The sequence below is a fragment of the Zootoca vivipara genome, chromosome 3 (genome assembly GCF_965207765.1).
Source record: "Zootoca vivipara chromosome 3, rZooViv2.hap1.1, whole genome shotgun sequence".
Classification (NCBI taxonomy): Eukaryota; Metazoa; Chordata; class Lepidosauria; order Squamata; family Lacertidae; genus Zootoca; species Zootoca vivipara.
The window spans coordinates 58,658,395-58,676,920 of NC_142586.1; the positions used below are offsets into that span (position 1 = coordinate 58,658,395).

The following is an 18,526-nucleotide window of genomic DNA, read 5'->3' on the forward strand; positions in this document are numbered from 1 at the left end:
CAGCAAATGACACTATCACTTGATTCAACTCTAGCTACTACCCCACTACCCTAGGACAATGTCATCTCTGAGGCAAATAGATAATCTCAAAGCTTTTTGAAAATCCATTTCTTTTCAAGATCAAGCATCTTCCATCTGTAGTACTGAAATTGACAAGTATGTACTCTATTGTATGTGTTTAAGTGGTGTTGGTTTTGTGTTTTTTTTAAAAAATATTTTGGTTTGAATCAATGCAATTCTCTCTTTTTTATTTATTTATTTATTTCAATTTTCTTTTTCTATCATTACATACATCTCATATCCATAACATGTATTTTACATTCCCTCTCCCCTCCCCTCCTGGGCTTCCCCCAACTTCCACTTCTGATTTGTTTTTCCCTTTTTACACACTGCTGTTTCTTAAAAAATACACTATATTATTTCTTAATATTCTACATATTTGTTGTTTGTAAAGGTGTGAGTGTTTATTTAAACCTTGCAATCAAGTCAATAGTCTTCTTTTGTTTCTGCAAATATACTATAAATTGTTCCATTCTCTTTCAAAGTCACTGTTGTCTTTCCCCCGAAGTCTGTCTGTCAATTTTGCCAGTTTTTCTTGCCATTGCTCTTTAGTTGGCATTTCTCTGGGCTTCCAATTTTGTGCTATCAAAATTCTTGCCGCTGTAGTAGCATACATGAATAGGGTCCTCTTCTCTTTAGGTACATCTTGGCCTAAAATACCTAGCAAGAAAGGTTCTGGTTGTTTAGCAAATGTTATTTTCAACATTTTCTTCAATTCATTATGTATCATTTCCCAGTACATTTTTACCTTTTTGCAATCCCACCACATATGATAAAACGTACCTTCTGCCTCACATCTCCAACATTCTTTCTTTTCATTTTTATACATTTTTGCCAATTTAACCAGTGATATCTACCATCTGTACATCATTTTCATATAATTCTCTCTCAATAATACACAATCCGTGAATTACAAATTTACTTTCCACAGTTTTAGCCAATCTTCAAATTGTATATTGTGACCTATGTCTTGTGCCCATTTAATCATTACTGATTTTACTTCTTCGTCTTTAGTTTCCCATTCCAAAAGGATATTTTTTAATAGTTTCAAATTTTCTTCTATCACTTCCTTTTGGAATTTGGAAACTGAATATAAAAAGCCTTTCTTATTGTCCTCTTTGAAAATATCCTTTAGCTGTCTATGGTGCAACTTTGGAGATGTTATTTTATTTCTTCATATTCTTTCAGTTTTAGTTTCCCCTCTTGTTCAACCAGTAATTCTCTATATGTTGGCAATTCTCTCCCCGCCCCCCAATGTTTTAAGTGACAATGCTTAAATTGGTGATAACCACTAGGGTGTCTTGGGTTCTAGTAAGTCTTTATATTTTTCCCACATTTTGAACAATGATCTCCTTATTATATGATTGTGGAACCCTTTGTGTATTTTTGCTTTTCCATACCATAGGTAAGCACACCATCCAAACCTGTTATCATGTCCTTCCAGTTCTGTTATTTCCTCCCTTTCTAACTTGATCCAATCACGGATCCATATTAGGGATGCAGCTTCATAGTACAATTTTAAGCCTGGAAGTGAGAAACTGCCTCTTTCTTTCACATCTGTTTGTACAGTATCTTATTTTTTATCCTTGGCTTTTTCCCATTCCAGAAATATCTTGAGATCTCTCTCTGCCATTCTTTGAATCGTGCATTCCCCATTATTACTGGAATGGTTTGGAAGAGAAATAACATCCTTGGAAGTACATTCATTTTTATAGTTGCAATTCATCCTATTCCATATTTCATCCTATTCAAAACACTTCTGTCTCAAGGTTGCTCCACCTCCTTATCTCTTTCTCACTCTTAAACTTGTATGTAGAAATTCCCCCATAAGCCCTATCACAGCTCAATTTTATTCTAGTATATATCAACAGTTTCACTTTTAAAGAAATTTCAGACAATTCCAAAGTAATCCAAAAGAAAAGGAAAAATCACACATATATACACAATTTAAAGAAAAAAAAGAAACCTGGTAGTTATCACAGTCCACAAATAGTGTTGCATTGTTCCCTTGCTTTCAAAGTCTCTGGTCGTATCTTATAGTCCACATGTATCTTGTAGTACAAAATGTTCCCACCTATTATTTAAAATCCAATATTTTCCCGATGTAAATTAATTTTGAATTCCAAATTGTATTTGTAATCCAAATGGTATTTATAATCCAATATATAATGTTCTCCTCGGTTTATATTCCAATGTATGGTCCTGCTCATTTAAAGCTTTTCCCCTTCCTCCTCCCACTCTCCCAGGCACTTCTCCTCCCTGAGATTTCTCCCAGTTATTGAAAAGTGTTCCCCTGTTGAGCTTTGGTAGGATTTGCCAAGATCCAGGGTCCTTTAACATTTATTTGATTCCCCTCCCCCCAATCCTTTAATCACTTTCATTCATGGAAACAGCTTTGTCATTCATAAAAAAAACCTGAGGGTACTCCACTCCATTCATGTATACTCCTTTTAAAAGTTCAAAGAGCAACAGTTAATTTCTTTGTATCCACAAAGAGATGGTTTGCTAATAAGTAACAAAGTGCAGTTTTAAAAGTAGCAAAAGACTGATGCGTCTCCGAATATCTTTAGTCCCACTCACAAGTCTATACAGTACTACAGAAACTGTCCTTCAAAAGATGGTTAACTTCCTTTTTAAATTCTGTCTTTGCCAAATTCATTTAATCCAAAAATTTTATGTTTTTAAAGTCTAATAATCTTGGCAAAAAAAGTCTGCTGCTTCAGGTGGCGATTCGTGGTTTTGGATGTTTACACTACGCTGGAGCCACGGGCAGACTCAAGCCGCTTCTCTCCCCCCCCCCCGGCTCACTGCTGATGCCCGGCTGGTCCCCTCGAGACCCCACTTGTCTAACCCTGGCACGCACCCCTATCACTTAGAAATCCCGGCAGCGGTCGTCTCTTAATCAGGCAACCCGCTCTGCACCGCCATTTCCTTCCGTAGTCAAACCAATGCAATTCTCAACAAGTACATGCATTGGTGCATGACTACTGAATGAATAAAAGTAGATTACTTTGTTGGAGTTCCCCAGTAATTAAAACCTTTCATAGTCATTGATGGTTTGATGGTCACCAGCTTCATACTGTAAACAATTAATCATAACTATTAAAATAATTCTATTTAGTAGCAAATTAAATCATGATGGGAAAGCAAGTTAGGTTTGCATTTGTATATGCAGTCCCCATTGTTCTTTAAGGTGCAGGAGATATCTTTCTTCATCTCTCTCTAACAACTCAACAGAGCACTGTCTCTCATAAACTCTGGACAGAAGTCCCTCCTCCAGAGAATCTTCATACTTTTTATTCTCAATTATTTCATCACTTATTAAATTAGACAAGGGTATATTAAGTATCCCAGTCTGCGGGTCCCAATCTATTATTATGCTCTGCTCATCTTCCACTTCTGCTTTCTTTGCTACCTCCTGGTCCTGGGTGGCCCATGTTTGATGGTTTGATGTTGTGCTTCTCATCACTACGTTTGCAAAAGTTTGTGGATTCTCAAGTGCATCTCTTTTCTCTTTTTGATTATGTGGCAAACAAGTATCTGCCACCACACTGCATTGAGGACAAAAAGTTTGGCCTGGTTTATTGGCAACCAAATTTTGTGAAGGAACTTGGAGGCCGTTATGTCCAGAACCCATCTTATTCAAAAGGGTCTCTCTTGGTTGCTCTTCTGAACGGATACCTGGAGCTCCCACACCAAACTGGGGACAGTAGGCCTGTTCTGTTCCATCAGTTATTAAATCTGGAGGCACTTTTTTCAGTTTGTGAAGCAGTCCCTCTAGTGTGCAAATACCATCTTTTAAGCTCAGCTTCTCTTGAACCAGAGTTGTATCTTCAGCCCTCAAGTCAAATTCATAGACCACAACTTCATCCTCGTGCTTCTCACCTGAAGCCCTTTGAGATACAAGCTTCATCTCATCTTGCTCATTTTCAAACATAACTTCCTCATTTAGGCAAGTGTCTTGAGAATCTTGTTGTACTAGTTGCACTTCTGAAGCTTTTCCCTCAACACTGTTTCCATCACAACATCCATCTCTGCTGTGGGCACTGCCTAGTAAACGAGTGTCCTCCAGAGAGGTCTTCTGCTCTTCAGCGATATTAACAGTGATGAAGTTAATCACAGTTTTTTCAGAAGGAAACAAATCGCTTCTCTCACATTTGTCACTATACTTCAAAACCTGGGGAGGGGGAAAAAAGCAAGCTATAATTTAAAAAAGAAAACGGAGAGATCCGTTAATTGCAGTCTCTACTTTTAAGTTAAAGCCCCAACCCAGCTAAAGTTAATTACTTACTAAGGCTGTACACACACCACTGTGTTAATGTGCACGTGGGCTGTAGAGATCTGATTATCCCTTGGGCACTCTTCTACATTTGTCTATACATTAGCATTCCAAGTTGACCTCGTCTCAATGCTTCCCATCCCGACAAGCTCAGGGTCAATGAATCCTAGCCTAGTTCAGCCTCACTGCCTCTCCACACTTGGAACACTCTATTTCTGGGCCTGATGCTGGCTACTGCCACTGTTTGGTGGGTGGCAAGGGGAGATCAGTGGTGAATGGCTCTGCCAGGAGAGCTGGGTGGAAGGGCGCTTCCAGCTAATATGATGTCTTCCCTTCAGCATGGCATAAGGGTGTGTGCATTGGATTGCTCTCAAAGTCTCACTGCTTTTACTTGAATTTAGTCCTGAATAATGTTAGCTGGATTAGGTCTATGTATAAAATTTATGTGCTTTCACACTGCAACTATTATGCAGATTGGGGAGTATTGCATACACCCCCTTTCCTTTCCACCAATTTGTGGAACAAGTCAATACTATCTATATCAGTGCTTTTTTCCCTAAAAAATGTTTAGGGGTACTCTCATTGCAATATGGCCCCTCAATGAGGCCAAACTTAGATTCACAAAATGTTTAGGGGTATGTGTACCCCTGCGTCCCCCCCAGAAAAAAGCACTGATCTATATTATTATTTTGCTGCACAAACAATAGCTTGGAAAGTTAGGAAGCCACCTTTGCTGAGACAGACCACTGGCGCCATCAGCTCACTGTGGTTTATACTGACAAGTAGTTGCTTTCCAGGTTTTCAGACAGTAGCCTTTCCCATCCCTACCTGGAAATAACAGGGATCAGATTTGGGACCCCATGCACATACTCTGCCACCAAGTTGCAGCCCTTCCCCACAGAACCATCCTTCTAATATAATGTATAAATAGTGGCAGTAGTCTTCCAATTATGTTCAACAAGGAAAACAATTAAAAGGAAAAAAAATGGTCAGGGGCCATTACTTTTATCCTCTTTTGTAGACAAAAAGCAATGAATTGCATTTGTAGATTTTTAATTGAACGGAGTGGTTCCTATGCTTGGTTGCGAGTTGAAAAAATGTTTAAGAAGATTGTAGTGCATTTAAAATGGCAGACACTAAAGCCAGGTACAGTAGTTTGATGGATATATGTGTTGCAAATTCCAAGGGCTGGAATAGCTGGGGACAATGTAGATCCAGTTCAGTGCTTCTGCATTTCTTAATTTCTTATTTTTCTCAGCAATTAATTCATCCATTCATAATTTGTGGTCATTGATTTCTTTTTTTAATGCATCTTTATGTGCAAATATAGCCTTGCTGCTGGCTTCTCAGTGTTTTTTGCCCGAGAATACTTTAGTCCTTGCTTAAGGCAAAGATTCTTCCCAATAATTTTCTGTTTGATGCTTATCAGCAAGTTTGTGGAACTAAGACTACTAAATATTAGCCTATTAGGTGAAATAAGAAAATGCAGCACATGCACATTGGGTGGGTGGGGGAATAATAAAATAATAGAATTGTAGAGGATCATCTAGTCCTACCCCCTATGGTGCAGGAATCTTTTGCCCAATGTGGGGCTCAAACCCACAACCCTGAGATCAAGAATGTCATGGGGAAGGGCCACAGCTCAGTAGCATAGCACTTACCTTTCTTATATAAAGTACTAGTTTAGGCTCTGACATCTCCAGTTAAAAAGGCTCTCAGCAGAAAACCCCTATGCCTGAGAGCCACAACCAATCGGGGGTAGCCAGCATTTGCCTTTTCTTGTACGTCTTGAAAAAAAACCCAAACTAATTAATATGGCTTCATACTAAATATGATGTAGCAATAACATGGGGAATGAAGCAGTGGCAGCCCCCGCCCCCAATATGGACTGGGGGCATGATTATGGGGGGAGGAGGGTTCCAACTCTTTGCCCCAGTTTCTCGACCCCAATCCAAGTAACCGAGCCCCAGGCGAAAATGTTCCTCTTCAACCAGGCCTTTGTCTGATTAATATTAATTAATAAATATTTTCACATGGAGAGTTTTTAAGTGTATGGACTGGGCCTTAACTATGTGATGCATTACATACTACAGGGATAATAAAGAACCCTTACCAAGTTTGTAGGGTACTTTTGCTTTGTGATATGAATGTACCTATATACACAACAGCTTGACACCAAAATAATAAGGACTATTAGAAGGACAGGCAAAATATATCCGAGTAAGATTGTCGCAGTCTCCTTGAAAGCCGAGTCTGTGGAGAAAAATGTGCATTAGATGCTGTTCACTTTTCCAAGTATCCAGCAGTCATCAGCATTTATCACTTGTAATTGGATATGGAAGTCTAAATAGGCTCCATTAAAAAAAGAAGACAACAATAAAAAGGATATCAATTATTAATACAAAACATTAAAAAATACATGCCACAACTGAACAGTATTTTACAAGTGGTTGAGATTTCAACAATTTTAGTACAGTGGTACCTCGGTTTACGGACATAATTGGTTCCGGGGAGCCGTTCGCTCCCTGAGCAGTCCATAAACAGACCACCTCTTCTGTGCATACACGAAGCATCGATAGAGCACTTCTGTGTATGCATGCGCCGTGCAGATCGTTGCTGCACATGCGTGCGCCGTGCAGATCGCTTCTGTGCATGCGCGCGCCGCGGAACCTGGATGTAAAGACTTCCAGGTCCGCGGCGTACTCAAACTGAACGTTCGCAAACCGCAGCGGTCGTAAACCGAGGTACCACTGTATTATAAATTATTGTAAGATTTTTGAACAACAGTGAAAATTATGAAAGCCAGCCAGAATGGAAGAAATGTTGCCTGTAGCTTCAATAAAAGCACTTTGACACCATTCTTTCTCCCAATTTGTTCACTTATAAAACAGCATTTGGGAAATTTTATCCCTTTCAAAGTCATATGTATGCAGTAAAATAAATGCACTCTGTAACTTTTTACTCGTAGAGCAGCTGGGCTAGGTTCTTTTAAACTCTATATTTAGGCTGTTCTTCCCTAGCAAGTTATTGAGGTCCTTGCCAGCAGATTCTTCTTTGCCTAATTTCCCCCAATTATTAGGGATACACAGATTGCTAACAGGGACTAAAAAGGGCTGACTTGCTGGTTTCTAATAAAAGATTCAAAATTATGCTCTTCAGAATCGAATGGAACCAAAAGGCAGCCACTTAATACGGCAAAGCTGAAAAAGGAAAGCGGTAAGAAGTGGGCCTATTTCTGCAGCTCTAACCTGAAATGGGTGCAGCAGGCAATATATAACTTTTGATTTTCCTTCACTGAAGAGTGGAAAGTGGAGACCAGTAATTTTTTGGAGGATGGAGCACTAGGCTATTGTGGGTAATTTACAGGTTGAGAGGGAATGGATGGGAAAATGAACACGGCTCAAAGATGCTTCTCCTAAGCAGGCCAATAGCCAGAAATGTTGCGGTGATGGTGACAGAACATTGGAGAGGCATTGCAAATCAGGGTGGGAAAAGGAAAACCTAAAGGACAAGCTAGTCAGGGTGACACAATTCAAAGCAAGCCATTATGTAACCTCCTGGTGCCTTTGCAGTAATTGGACAGAACACTGGAAGATCTCTGCCTTAGCAGTTTCCCGGGGGGGGGGGGGGGTTGAGGATAATGCCTGCACATTTCCCATTATCACCACATAGGAAAGAGAGAGGTGGCAGAGGTGCTTCCAGGTCTTCTGACATTGAAGAGAGTAATTTTTTTTAACCAAGAAAAACTTTATAAACCTGGAACATATATGAACATAAGAAGCTGCCTTATACCAAATCAGACAAGTGGCTCATCCAGCTGCCCATGACTTTTTTGTGACTTACATTATGGCCTGTGATAATCCTATAGCTTTCTTGTAAAAGAATGCTCAGTGAGAATGACAGTATTGTTCCTTTGAAAATTCTTGCAATGGGGGTGGCAGCAGTTTCTACCTGGGCATGATCTATGCTTCTGAGCAATGATTCCTCCCCTTCCCCTACATCAGGCCCACTCCTGCAGTTCCAGCACTTGTTTTGCACTAATCTAATCTGTGGTTTACCAGTTGGGCATATTTGGATGATCCTTTGCCTCATTTGAGTGGCTGGGTGTCTCTATAGATCCATGGGCTCTTTAATGATCTATTAGAACTTCAAGGGAGGAGGTAGTAGCTCTTAGCCTATTGTTAAGGCACAGATCTAGCAATTAGGGTTGCCTGGAGATACGACTTATCCTCAGCTGACTGTTATTTGGAAAGCTTAACTAAGAAACAAGGTTATATCCTATATAATAATGTCCATGTTGTCCCTGCGTCCAGATGTCCCGTGTGTCCCTGGGTCACTGCGCATGTGCCCCAGGGATACAGGGATTGGACAGCAGAGACTGCGCGCGCGCACTCTCCCCCCACTCTGCCTCCTCCAACCGCCGCTCCCGCCGGAGCGGCGGTTGGAGGAGGCGGGGGGGGGGAAGAGTGCGCGCGTCCTTCCTGTCGGCGGCTGGGGGAGAGGAAGGAAGGAGGAGAAAGCGCCGCTTTCTCCTCCTCCGTTCCTGTCCCCCTGCCGCCGACAGCAAGGACGGGTCCCAGGGTTCGGAGAAGCGCTGCGCAAGCGCTTCTCCGAACCCTGGGATGTCTGCTTCCTGTCGGCGGCTGCGGGAGAGGAACGGAGAAGGAGAAAGCAGCGCTTTCTCCTCCTCCGTTCCTGTCCCCCTGCCGCCGACAGCAATGACAGGTCCCAGGGTTCGGAGAAGCGCTGCGCAAGCGCTTCTCCGAACCCTGGGATGTCTTCTTCCTGTCGGCGGCTGCGGGAGAGGAACGGAGGAGGAGAAAGCAGCGCTTTCTCCTCCTCCGTTCCTGTCCCCCTGCCGCCGACAGCAAGGACGGGTCCCAGGGTTCGGAGAAGCGCTGCGCAAGCGCTTCTCCGAACCCTGGGATGTCTTCTTCCTGTCGGCGGCTGCGGGAGAGGAACGGAGGAGGAGAAAGCAGCGCTTTCTCCTCCTCCGTTCCTGTCCCCCTGCCGCCGACAGCAAGGACGGGTCCCAGGGTTCGGAGAAGCGCTGCGCAAGCGCTTCTCCGAACCCTGGGATGTCTGCTTCCTGTCGGCGGCTGCGGGAGAGGAACGGAGGAGGAGAAAGCAGCGCTTTCTCCTCCTCCGTTCCTGTCCCCCTGCCGCCGACAGCAAGGACGGGTCCCAGGGTTCGGAGAAGCGCTGCGCAAGCGCTTCTCCGAACCCTGGGATGTCTGCTTCCTGTCGGCGGCTGCGGGAGAGGAACGGAGAAGGAGAAAGCAGCGCTTTCTCCTCCTCCGTTCCTGTCCCCCTGCCGCCGACAGCAAGGACGGGTCCCAGGGTTCGGAGAAGCGCTGCGCAAGCGCTTCTCCGAACCCTGGGATGTCTGCTTCCTGTCGGCGGCTGCGGGAGAGGAACGGAGGAGGAGAAAGCAGCGCTTTCTCCTCCTCCGTTCCTGTCCCCCTGCCGCCGACAGCAAGGACGGGTCCCAGGGTTCGGAGAAGCGCTGCGCAAGCGCTTCTCCGAACCCTGGGATGTCTGCTTCCTGTCGGCGGCTGCGGGAGAGGAACGGAGGAGGAGAAAGCAGCGCTTTCTCCTCCTCCGTTCCTGTCCCCCTGCCGCCGACAGCAAGGACGGGTCCCAGGGTTCGGAGAAGCGCTGCGCAAGCGCTTCTCCGAACCCTGGGATGTCTGCTTCCTGTCGGCGGCTGCGGGAGAGGAACGGAGAAGGAAAAAGCAGCGCTTTCTCCTCCTCCGTTCCTGTCCCCCTGCCGCCGACAGCAAGGACAGGTCCCAGGGTTCGGAGAAGCGCTGCGCAAGCGCTTCTCCGAACCCCAGGATTCTAGCGCCCGTTATTGAACGGGCTGAAAACCACTAGTACCTTAGTAAAGCCAAGAGCATCTTGTCATGACTTGTACAAAAAAAGGATTTCTCAACTGCTTTTATCTATTTTTAGAACTATTTGATATTAAAGCAACAAATTTGCATCCTGTATTGGAGATGTGTTTTATAGTTCTTTGCTTACCTTTCAAAGTAGCAATGCAATCTTTGGAGACTCCACTGAACAGGAGTGGAGTAATATATACCTGCACTGTGACACAGTACACTGTATTCGACTCTAAATGGAACACATCAAGTCTGTTGCTTTTAATACAGAACATCCACTAGGGTAAAGAAGACATGGTCACACTTCAGAACTTAACTATACAGCAATATATTGGAGAAACACAGGAACATTCTACCTATGTCGAAACAAAATAAAAAAAATCCTTCCAGCAGCACCTTAAAGACCAACTAAGTTTTTTTATTTTGGTATGAGCTTTCGTGTGCATGCACACTTCTTCAGATACCTGCATGCACACGAAAGCTCATATCAAAATAAAAAAATTAGTTGGTCTTTAAGGTGCTGCTGGAAGGAAATTTTAAATTTTGTTTCGACTACGTCAGACCAACACGGCTACCTACCTGTAACATTCTACCTATGGTTTCATCTATGAACCAGACACCACAGAGTGGAGAAAAACGTGCATCTCCATTCAGATTGTTATACCTTAAGGCTTAATCCTACATATAAGGAGAAAGCAGGCCTATATTTTGAGATTAAGTGAGCTAGCTAAAAAACAGTGCCATCAGGATAGAGACGATAGCCAAAGAACAGGATCTCTCTCCTTTCTTAGCTTTCAATTTCAGTCTCTACTGCTGGCTTTCTTTCACGTCACATCTTCACTTTCTTCCCAGCCACCACAGTCATCGCATAGTTCAGGTAATTGGAAAGATAGGATCACAGGCATCTGCTTGGACATGGCACCCAGCCCTGGGTACCCAGGTTGGCATTTCTTTCTTTGCCACAGCTAGTTCCTGGCTCTTCCTCTTGTTGGGACAAAAAGCAGTTTGGGTGAGGGGAAGGTTTTAAAGGTGGAAAGCGTTAAATATCCCTTCCCCACATATAATCTTCTGCTCCAGATTTGTAACCGCCCACAACTGTCTTGCGCGTGTAGCGGTTTTCTGTCGTCGTTATCAGGGGAAAGTCATTTACATGACTAAGCACCATGTTATTTGTGGGATGGAATACTGGGGCAGACAAGTCACAACAGTTCCCAGAGTGTCCACATGGAGGAACACCTGACCAAGTCAGTTTCCTGTCCCTCCACACATGCAAATGAGATGGGAAAGGTGGCAGATAAATTCACTGGCCAGTAGCTATTTCCCTCTCTTGGACCACACACTTCAGAGAAGCAACATCTTAGATGCAGAGTCTCTCTTGGCCTGCTGCCAAGAGAGAGACCAAATGGAGTCTTACTTTACTAAGTAGTCTCCACATGTACAGAAATGTAACTTTTCTAAGCAAGCCTGCCTTTCTGAGATTATGCTGTTAACTCAGGATGCCATGTGAGTAAACTCTATCTTATTTTAAGACTATTGTGTCATGTATTTCTTTTAAGAGGAAAAAGGGGGATTTGCCAGGAAGTATAATATTGTTGTAGAGGTTTTAGCAAACCTAAACGCTCACGTTTTGCTGCGCACAAAAGGGGAATGTCACTCTGCTGATATTGGAAGCTTGATAACACAAGCTTGGATAGGATCTATCTAATAATATATCCTAAGCCACATCCCTAATATTCCCACATTATTTTCACTCTCATTGCTCACACTCCCCATTATGCTGTGCTCCCAAGAACTATCCTTCATCTTCATCACCTACCCATCCACATACATATCCGCAAAGCAGAAAACTGCCCCTTAACATCCTAATAACATGGCCATCTCCAATTAAACCAATTTAAATCGCTTAATATCCCTTTCTAATCAAGTTTTACCTGTGTCTTTTTCTTAGTGTTGAATACAGATACGTTATATTGTAGGGTGGGATATATTTCATGCAGATAATTAGGCTCCTTTCTGGAGTTTCTGCTCCATGTCTTAGGTGCAGCCACAATGACTGAAATAGATTTTTCAGCAGAAGACAAGGCAAACGCGGGTGGATCAATTTTAGCTGGAAAAGAAAAGCATATATTAATGTGTGTATAGTGACAAGAAAACAACTATAGCCAACTGTGATAATATTCCCTCATCAGTCTATTGTTTTGATGTGCAGTTGCAACGCAGCGTGTGGGGCACCTCCCTGCTCCACCATCCCTGCCTAAGCCTTGATTTGTAACACTCAAAAGCTGGTGAAGGTATTTTAGCAACTGAGGCAGAAAACTCCATAAGCATCTCTCTCCCCATCAACCTTATGATAAATTGTTTGATTTATTGCCCTTTCATGGCACCCCAAGTCAACAGCTCAACGGGCTATCACACTTTTCATAAGAGCAGAGTGAGCCATTGTGGATTACAAACTCTTATTAACTCCCTTGAACTTTTAAAAATAAATAAATAAAAACAAAATACTTTTAGGCTGCCTTTAAAGGCAAAAGCCCCCTTTAAGCTAGTTTACAAATATAAAAAATCCAAAATACAGTCACAATACAAATCATACTTTAAAAACAGATTCCAACCAATAATATTAAAAGCAGAATTAAATTCCCACCCCCAGACTTGACACCACTCACATAGCAAAGATGTGTGTGCTAGCTGCTTTCATGCAGTGCCATGAGGCGGGGGCGGGGGCGGGGGGAGTAGTAGCTGTGTTTTTTTGCCCCAGGTGAAATCTCCAGAGGGGCACCACTGAGGCTCCCAGCCTCTCTCTCTCTCTCTCCCCCTCTGTGTGTGTGTGCGCAAATGCGTGTGAGCAGGGTGCCAAATTGGGTTTTTAACCCAGATTAAATAAAGCCTACTTTGCCCCTGCTTTCATGCAATTAATGCTAAGACCAGTGTGAACCTCAAAGAAGTTGGGCAAGCAGGCTGTTCATGCAAATGACAAAGGTGTGATTCAAATCCAGTGTTGACACAGGATCACTGGATCAAAGCCCTATTCACTTTGCTATATAGAAGGAATAATAAATGCAATTTTCAAGCCATGTTTAAACTAGTGCCTGCTTAAGCAACCCTCACATCACATTTTATCGCACACATTTTAGTGGAGTCTGTTGCACAACATGAGTTCTGACTGGTAATTTGCCCTCTGGAAACTTTCAATACTATTATGAACACATAGCATTCCTTAGGCGTCTCCTTACTGTCTGTTAGTGGATTAAACCGAGGAGATTCGGTCCAGCTGGAACAACTTCCATTCAGAAAGGCTTTTACTCTGGCATGATATAGCTCCTTATGGTTACTTGTTCCACGTGAGAGGTCACACCAGGTCTGACTGATATTTCGGCATTCTGCATCCTTAATCCATCTAGCTGTGCCATATCTGAATTTTAAATAGTCAATAGAAAGAGAAAAGGTCAGTGCTCGTTCTATGATCATGGCTACTAACAATTGGTAGCCTTATCCTCTAGCAATTTGTCTAATCTTTTAAAAAATTCCTCTGGGTTGGTGGCATAGCTGCCAAGTTTTCCCTTTTCTCGTGAGGAAGCCTATTCAGCATAAGGGAAAATCCCTTAAAAAAAAGGGATAACTTGGCAGCTATGGTTGGTGGCCATCACTACTTCTGGTGGGAGTGAATTCTATAGTTTAACTATGTGCTGAAGTGATTATGACAGTATGAACTATTCATTAATTCAATTTATAAGGCACTTTCAAGCAGTGCCATTGCAGTGGCTTGCAAGAACTAAAACAATATATATATCATTTAATCAATGCAAGTTAAAATGTTTAAAAATCAATGTAAGGCAGCTCAGTTGGTAGAGCATAAGACTCTTGATCTCAGGGTTGTGGGTTCGAGCACCACAATGGGCAAAAGATTCCTGCATTGCAGGGGGTTGGACTGAATAACCCTTGCTGTCCCTTCCAACTCTATGAATCTATGATTCAATTAATTCTTGCTCATACATATCAGACCAAAGTTGCTTGGGTGTTTCCCTACAATGTCCAGTGATTAATTTTGGATTATCATACTGAAAATGTGCAATGTAGCCAATGCCTCTTACTGCTATGCTTACGTTCAATAATTCATATAATATCTAGAACCATTCTTGATTTTCCCTTTTAGGTGCTAGCAAGGAGAGGGCATGTGGGCGAGACAGACAGAGACGCTAGGGACTCGTGAGCACTGTCTTGCCAGAATCCAAGATCTCTTTATATTTTAAAGGAGCCGGTCTACTGAATGAAGCTACGCCAGCTTCAACTTCAACCTTGAGGTTACTGCTGCAAAAGAAAGCACGATGAAGCATGTTGCACATTTAAAGAACGTTAAAAAAACAAACTCACAAACTAGTATTGGTAGTACAGAAAAAGCAACAGCAAACATACACTAAATACTTCACACTATAAATTAAATTGTCCTCAGGAATCCCTTCTGGCGGCAACCAGTGTAAGACATTCTTCAGGTTTCTGGAGACAAAATGAACATTCCTAGGGCTGGGCAAAGTACAACACAATGCTGTTGGGAAAAACAAAGAAGTTAACATGTGTGGACAATTAAGGGGGCAAAATCACTACTAAAGAGATCATTGTGATCTATGCAGCAAGAGTCATAATCAGGGATGAGGTGAAAGGAGTGGCATTCTTGCAGCTGCCACAAAGCAATTCTAAGAACAGCAGGATGGATCCCAGCAGGGATAGCCCAATACATTTTGCTGCCTCTCTAGTTTCATGTACACAGGCTGACTGGACTGGCAGACGAAATCTTCCCCTTACACAGGCAATGGAATAGCATCTTCCACTGCACCAGAGGACAGGAAGCTAGTTTAGGGGATGCACAAAAGGCCATGCGGCCACATGACACACATGCCTGACTTCCCAAAGAAGGAAATGCCTAGCCAGGGAGCTCAAGGACTGGCTGGGGTGCTGCCAATGCTGCCTCCAAACTTTTGCTGCCCAAGGAGATTGCCTCTTTGGCCCTGGACCCCAGCAGCTGTTTGAAATAATTGTAGAAATGGTTTAACCCTGAGCCACTTCACACGTTCCTCAACCATTTCCCTTGTAACTGCCCCAAAGAGAGCAGTTCACCAAATCCTGCAGGTGGTGCAATAAGGATGTTACTCCCGAAAGGACCTCCAGGGCCACAATTTGTAAACGTGTGTTTTGAAAAGCTGATCATCTGGATGAACAGGCCAACAGATTTTAAACATTGGCCGGTTTTCCCTGTCTGCAGAGACAGTTGCCAAGGATTCTGGCTGATGGCAATTCAGGTTTCTGATTGCAACCAAAACTGCCTTGTTTTTATGACCATGTTACATTAGTGTAGTTATAGCATGTAAACTAATCTAGGTGTCCCTGGCATTGTGGTGCAGTGACTCTTGCTATCACTTTGCTCAGGAAAGAAGCATGGCACCAGCACTTCCTAACCAATGATGGTCTCTTTTAACAAACGTAAGGTAAAAGGTGAAGGACCCCTAGACAGTTACCGTAAGTGCAGTCAAAGGTGACTATGGGGTTGTAGTGCTCATCTCACTTTCAGGCCAAGGGAGCCGGCGTTTGTCCACAGACAGCTTTCTGGGTCATGTGGCCAGCACGGAATGCACGGAAATGGCGTTTACCTTCCTGCTGCAGTGGTACCTATTTATCTACTTGTACTGGTGTGCTTTCAAACTGGGACAGAGCAATGGGACAGAGCAGAAGCTAGGACAGACCGATGGGAGCTCACCCCGTCACACAGATTCAACCACCAACCTTCCGATCAGCAAGCCCAAGAGGCTTAGTGGTTTAGACCACAGCACCACCCACGTCCATTTAACAAAGGCCAGGTAACCTGGTCCTTTAGTAGAGATCAGACTTTCCCCTTCTTTGGTATAGATGGCACTTGTGTCCTCAGTATCCTTCACATCTACTGAACAAAAAAGTGTGGATTATATGAGCTGCCCCTTATGCTGGTCTGTGACCGCAATAAAGTAAATTCATTCATATGAGCCTCACCATGCTAGCTGCTACTATTTGTACTCAACTTAAAAGGACATCACCACCTCTATATATGATTTATTGCTGCAAAAGTGATGCTATCTCTTGCTCAGGGATGGAAAAGCTTTCACTCTCCTACTTTTCTATGTAAAACGGAAAGCTGACCAACCATGGACCCCGCTTCCTCAAAATCTGACTTTTGACAAAATAGGCGTGCATTGTATGTAATATGAATTGCAAAATATGAATACTGTCTTTAGACTCTTAGCTGTCAAAGCAGCATAGAGGATGCAGAATTTCCATCTCATTGAGACACACTGTGCTGCGTAGTATTGCAGGAACCCTATTTCGCAGCATTTTCTATTAAGGTGCCAGAAGACACCTATAATTATCTTTATGATGCATTTCTTACAGATTTTAAGAGAGGTGTCAAGAGAGGACAGTGGGAGTGCCCAAGAGTATTCAGTAAGGAGAGTGGATTCAAAACAGTGTGTGTGTGCACGCACGCACGCACGCGCACACACACACAAAACAATTGTTTTTACAACTTCAAATAACTACAGAAACTTTACTGCATTTGTGCCTTTGGCATGCATACTTGGGACTTAAACCTATTACAGTTGCAAACCCATACACTTACACTTAAAAAGGTAAAGGTAAAGGGAGCCCTGACACTTAAGATCTAGTTAATTCAGTGGGACTTACTTCTAAGTAGTCATGCATAAAAATAACCTGTTAACTTTAAAAGAAAAGGCAGTACTTGTTATTGTATATATCCAGCAATCTGGGCAAGAGTGCCAATTTGAATAAAATATTGGGGTGGGGAGAAACAGGTAAGCCCTGCCCCACATAATCAACTACAACAGGCACCCCCAAACTTCGGCCCTCCAGATCTTTTGGACTACAATTCCCATCTTCCCCGACCACTGGTCCTGTTAGCTAAGGATCAAGGAAGTTGTAGGCCAATACATCTGGAGGGCCACAGTTTGGGGATGCCTGAACTACAAGATGCAGCACACACACACCATTTGAATGGCAATGCCCATCAACTGGGGGGGGGGCGCTCCCTCAAATATTTTATTGTGGGGCAGAAGGGATCTTGGCCCCTAAGAGTTGGCTCCCATGAATGTAGGAAACCTTGAGGAATAGAGGGGGCAGGGAGCGGAAGAGAAGATTCCTCTCAGAGCTCTCTGTCCCATCAGGACTCTCCTGTGCTTTGAAGGCTTGCACAGCACTTGTGATCCGTGCGGTGGCGAAGATACTCCGCACGTGCTCAGAAGCACTCTTGTTTATCCGCTCCAAATTGGAATAGCGGCATTTAAGCAGCTTCCAGAACCGAGGCCAGAATCAAACTACCCCCAGGTAGCTCAGTCCAGAACATCGGACCACAAAGAGCCCACAGGACAGGAGACAGGATTCTTAAGAAGTGCTGCAGAAGAAGAAGAAGAAGAAGAAGAAGAAGAAGAAGAAGAAGAAGAAGAAGAAGAAGAAGAAGAAGAAGAAGAAGAAGAAGAAGAAGAAGAAGAAGAAGAAGAAGAAGAAGAAGAAGAAGAAGAAGAGCTACACTTTCATCGCCATGGTTATTATTCTGCCAGCTGACCTCGCAACCTTCGCTGAGATTGCAGACGAAGCCTTGAAAGAGCGCAAACAGAATGGTAGAAACAAGCGAGATAGCGCGATGCGCCTTCTCTACTTCCGGGACTCACCTGAAGCCGCCGGCTCAGCAGGGGCGGGAAGGACGGCCAGGCGCAGCAGCAGCAGCCCGAGAGCCGAGATCCATGGCAGGGCTTCGGCGTCACACATCGAGAGCGGGCGGCGTGTGCGCCTGTGTGCGTGGTCACATGGCCGCCTGGCGAAGGGGGCCGCGTGCCGCGCAAAACCGGGCAGAAACAGGCGCGAGTACAGCTTGCAGGCCTGCCTGAGGGACCGCTTGCCTCTCTCTTACTAGGTCTGAGCCTTTTCTCTCACGGGAGGACGGGGTGGTTCCCTCCTCCACGGAGAAGGTGGAGCAGACGGGACGCCTTGGAGGAAGAGTTGCGGGACCGAGCGCCTCCTTTGACGTGGGAGCCACTTACCTCCGCCCTAACCCTTAATAGGAGTCTGTCTGTGGGACGATGCCTGAGGCGGCTGTTAGGAGCTGGCAGAGTACCTGCTGCAGAGAAGTTGCTTCCAGAGTTGCATAGTAAGATGGCAACACATGTTGCACCCGCCCCAGATATGTCTAACTTTCTGTGTGAATGACTACTGGTAAGTTGTGATGGGTCGCAGCTGAACAGTGTGTGTCTGCACAATATGTGCACGT

At 43.8% G+C, this 18,526-nt stretch overlaps 1 protein-coding gene across 1 annotated transcript; it reads right to left on the reverse strand.

Annotated features, from left to right (window-relative positions):
* Window positions 1-231: 231 nt before the first annotated feature.
* Window positions 232-18,255, reverse strand: LOC118082068 (interleukin-20 receptor subunit alpha). Its single transcript, XM_035108889.2, has 8 exons — window positions 17,931-18,255; window positions 14,638-14,767; window positions 13,458-13,636; window positions 12,156-12,331; window positions 10,364-10,502; window positions 6,453-6,592; window positions 3,946-4,237; window positions 232-720 (listed from the first exon to the last, which is right to left on the reverse strand). Exons 1-8 carry the CDS (start codon window positions 18,025-18,027, stop codon window positions 518-520), a joined length of 1,356 nt encoding a protein of 451 aa, XP_034964780.2. The 5' UTR covers window positions 18,028-18,255; the 3' UTR covers window positions 232-517.
* Window positions 18,256-18,526: the final 271 nt, after the last annotated feature.

Bases quoted from the DNA above. Each gene is read 5' to 3' on its own strand.
- LOC118082068 (XM_035108889.2), bottom strand. From the start codon at position 18,027: ATGTGTGACGCCGAAGCCCTGCCATGGATCTCGGCTCTCGGGCTGCTG. The intron at 13,637-14,637 runs GTATGTTTGCTG...TTTAAAATTCAG, and splicing joins TATAGTGTGAAGTATTTAGT to ATATGGCACAGCTAGATGGA. The intron at 721-3,945 runs GTGAGAAGCACG...CTTTCTTGCTAG, and splicing joins TGTATCTCAAAGGGCTTCAG to GTATTTTAGGCCAAGATGTA.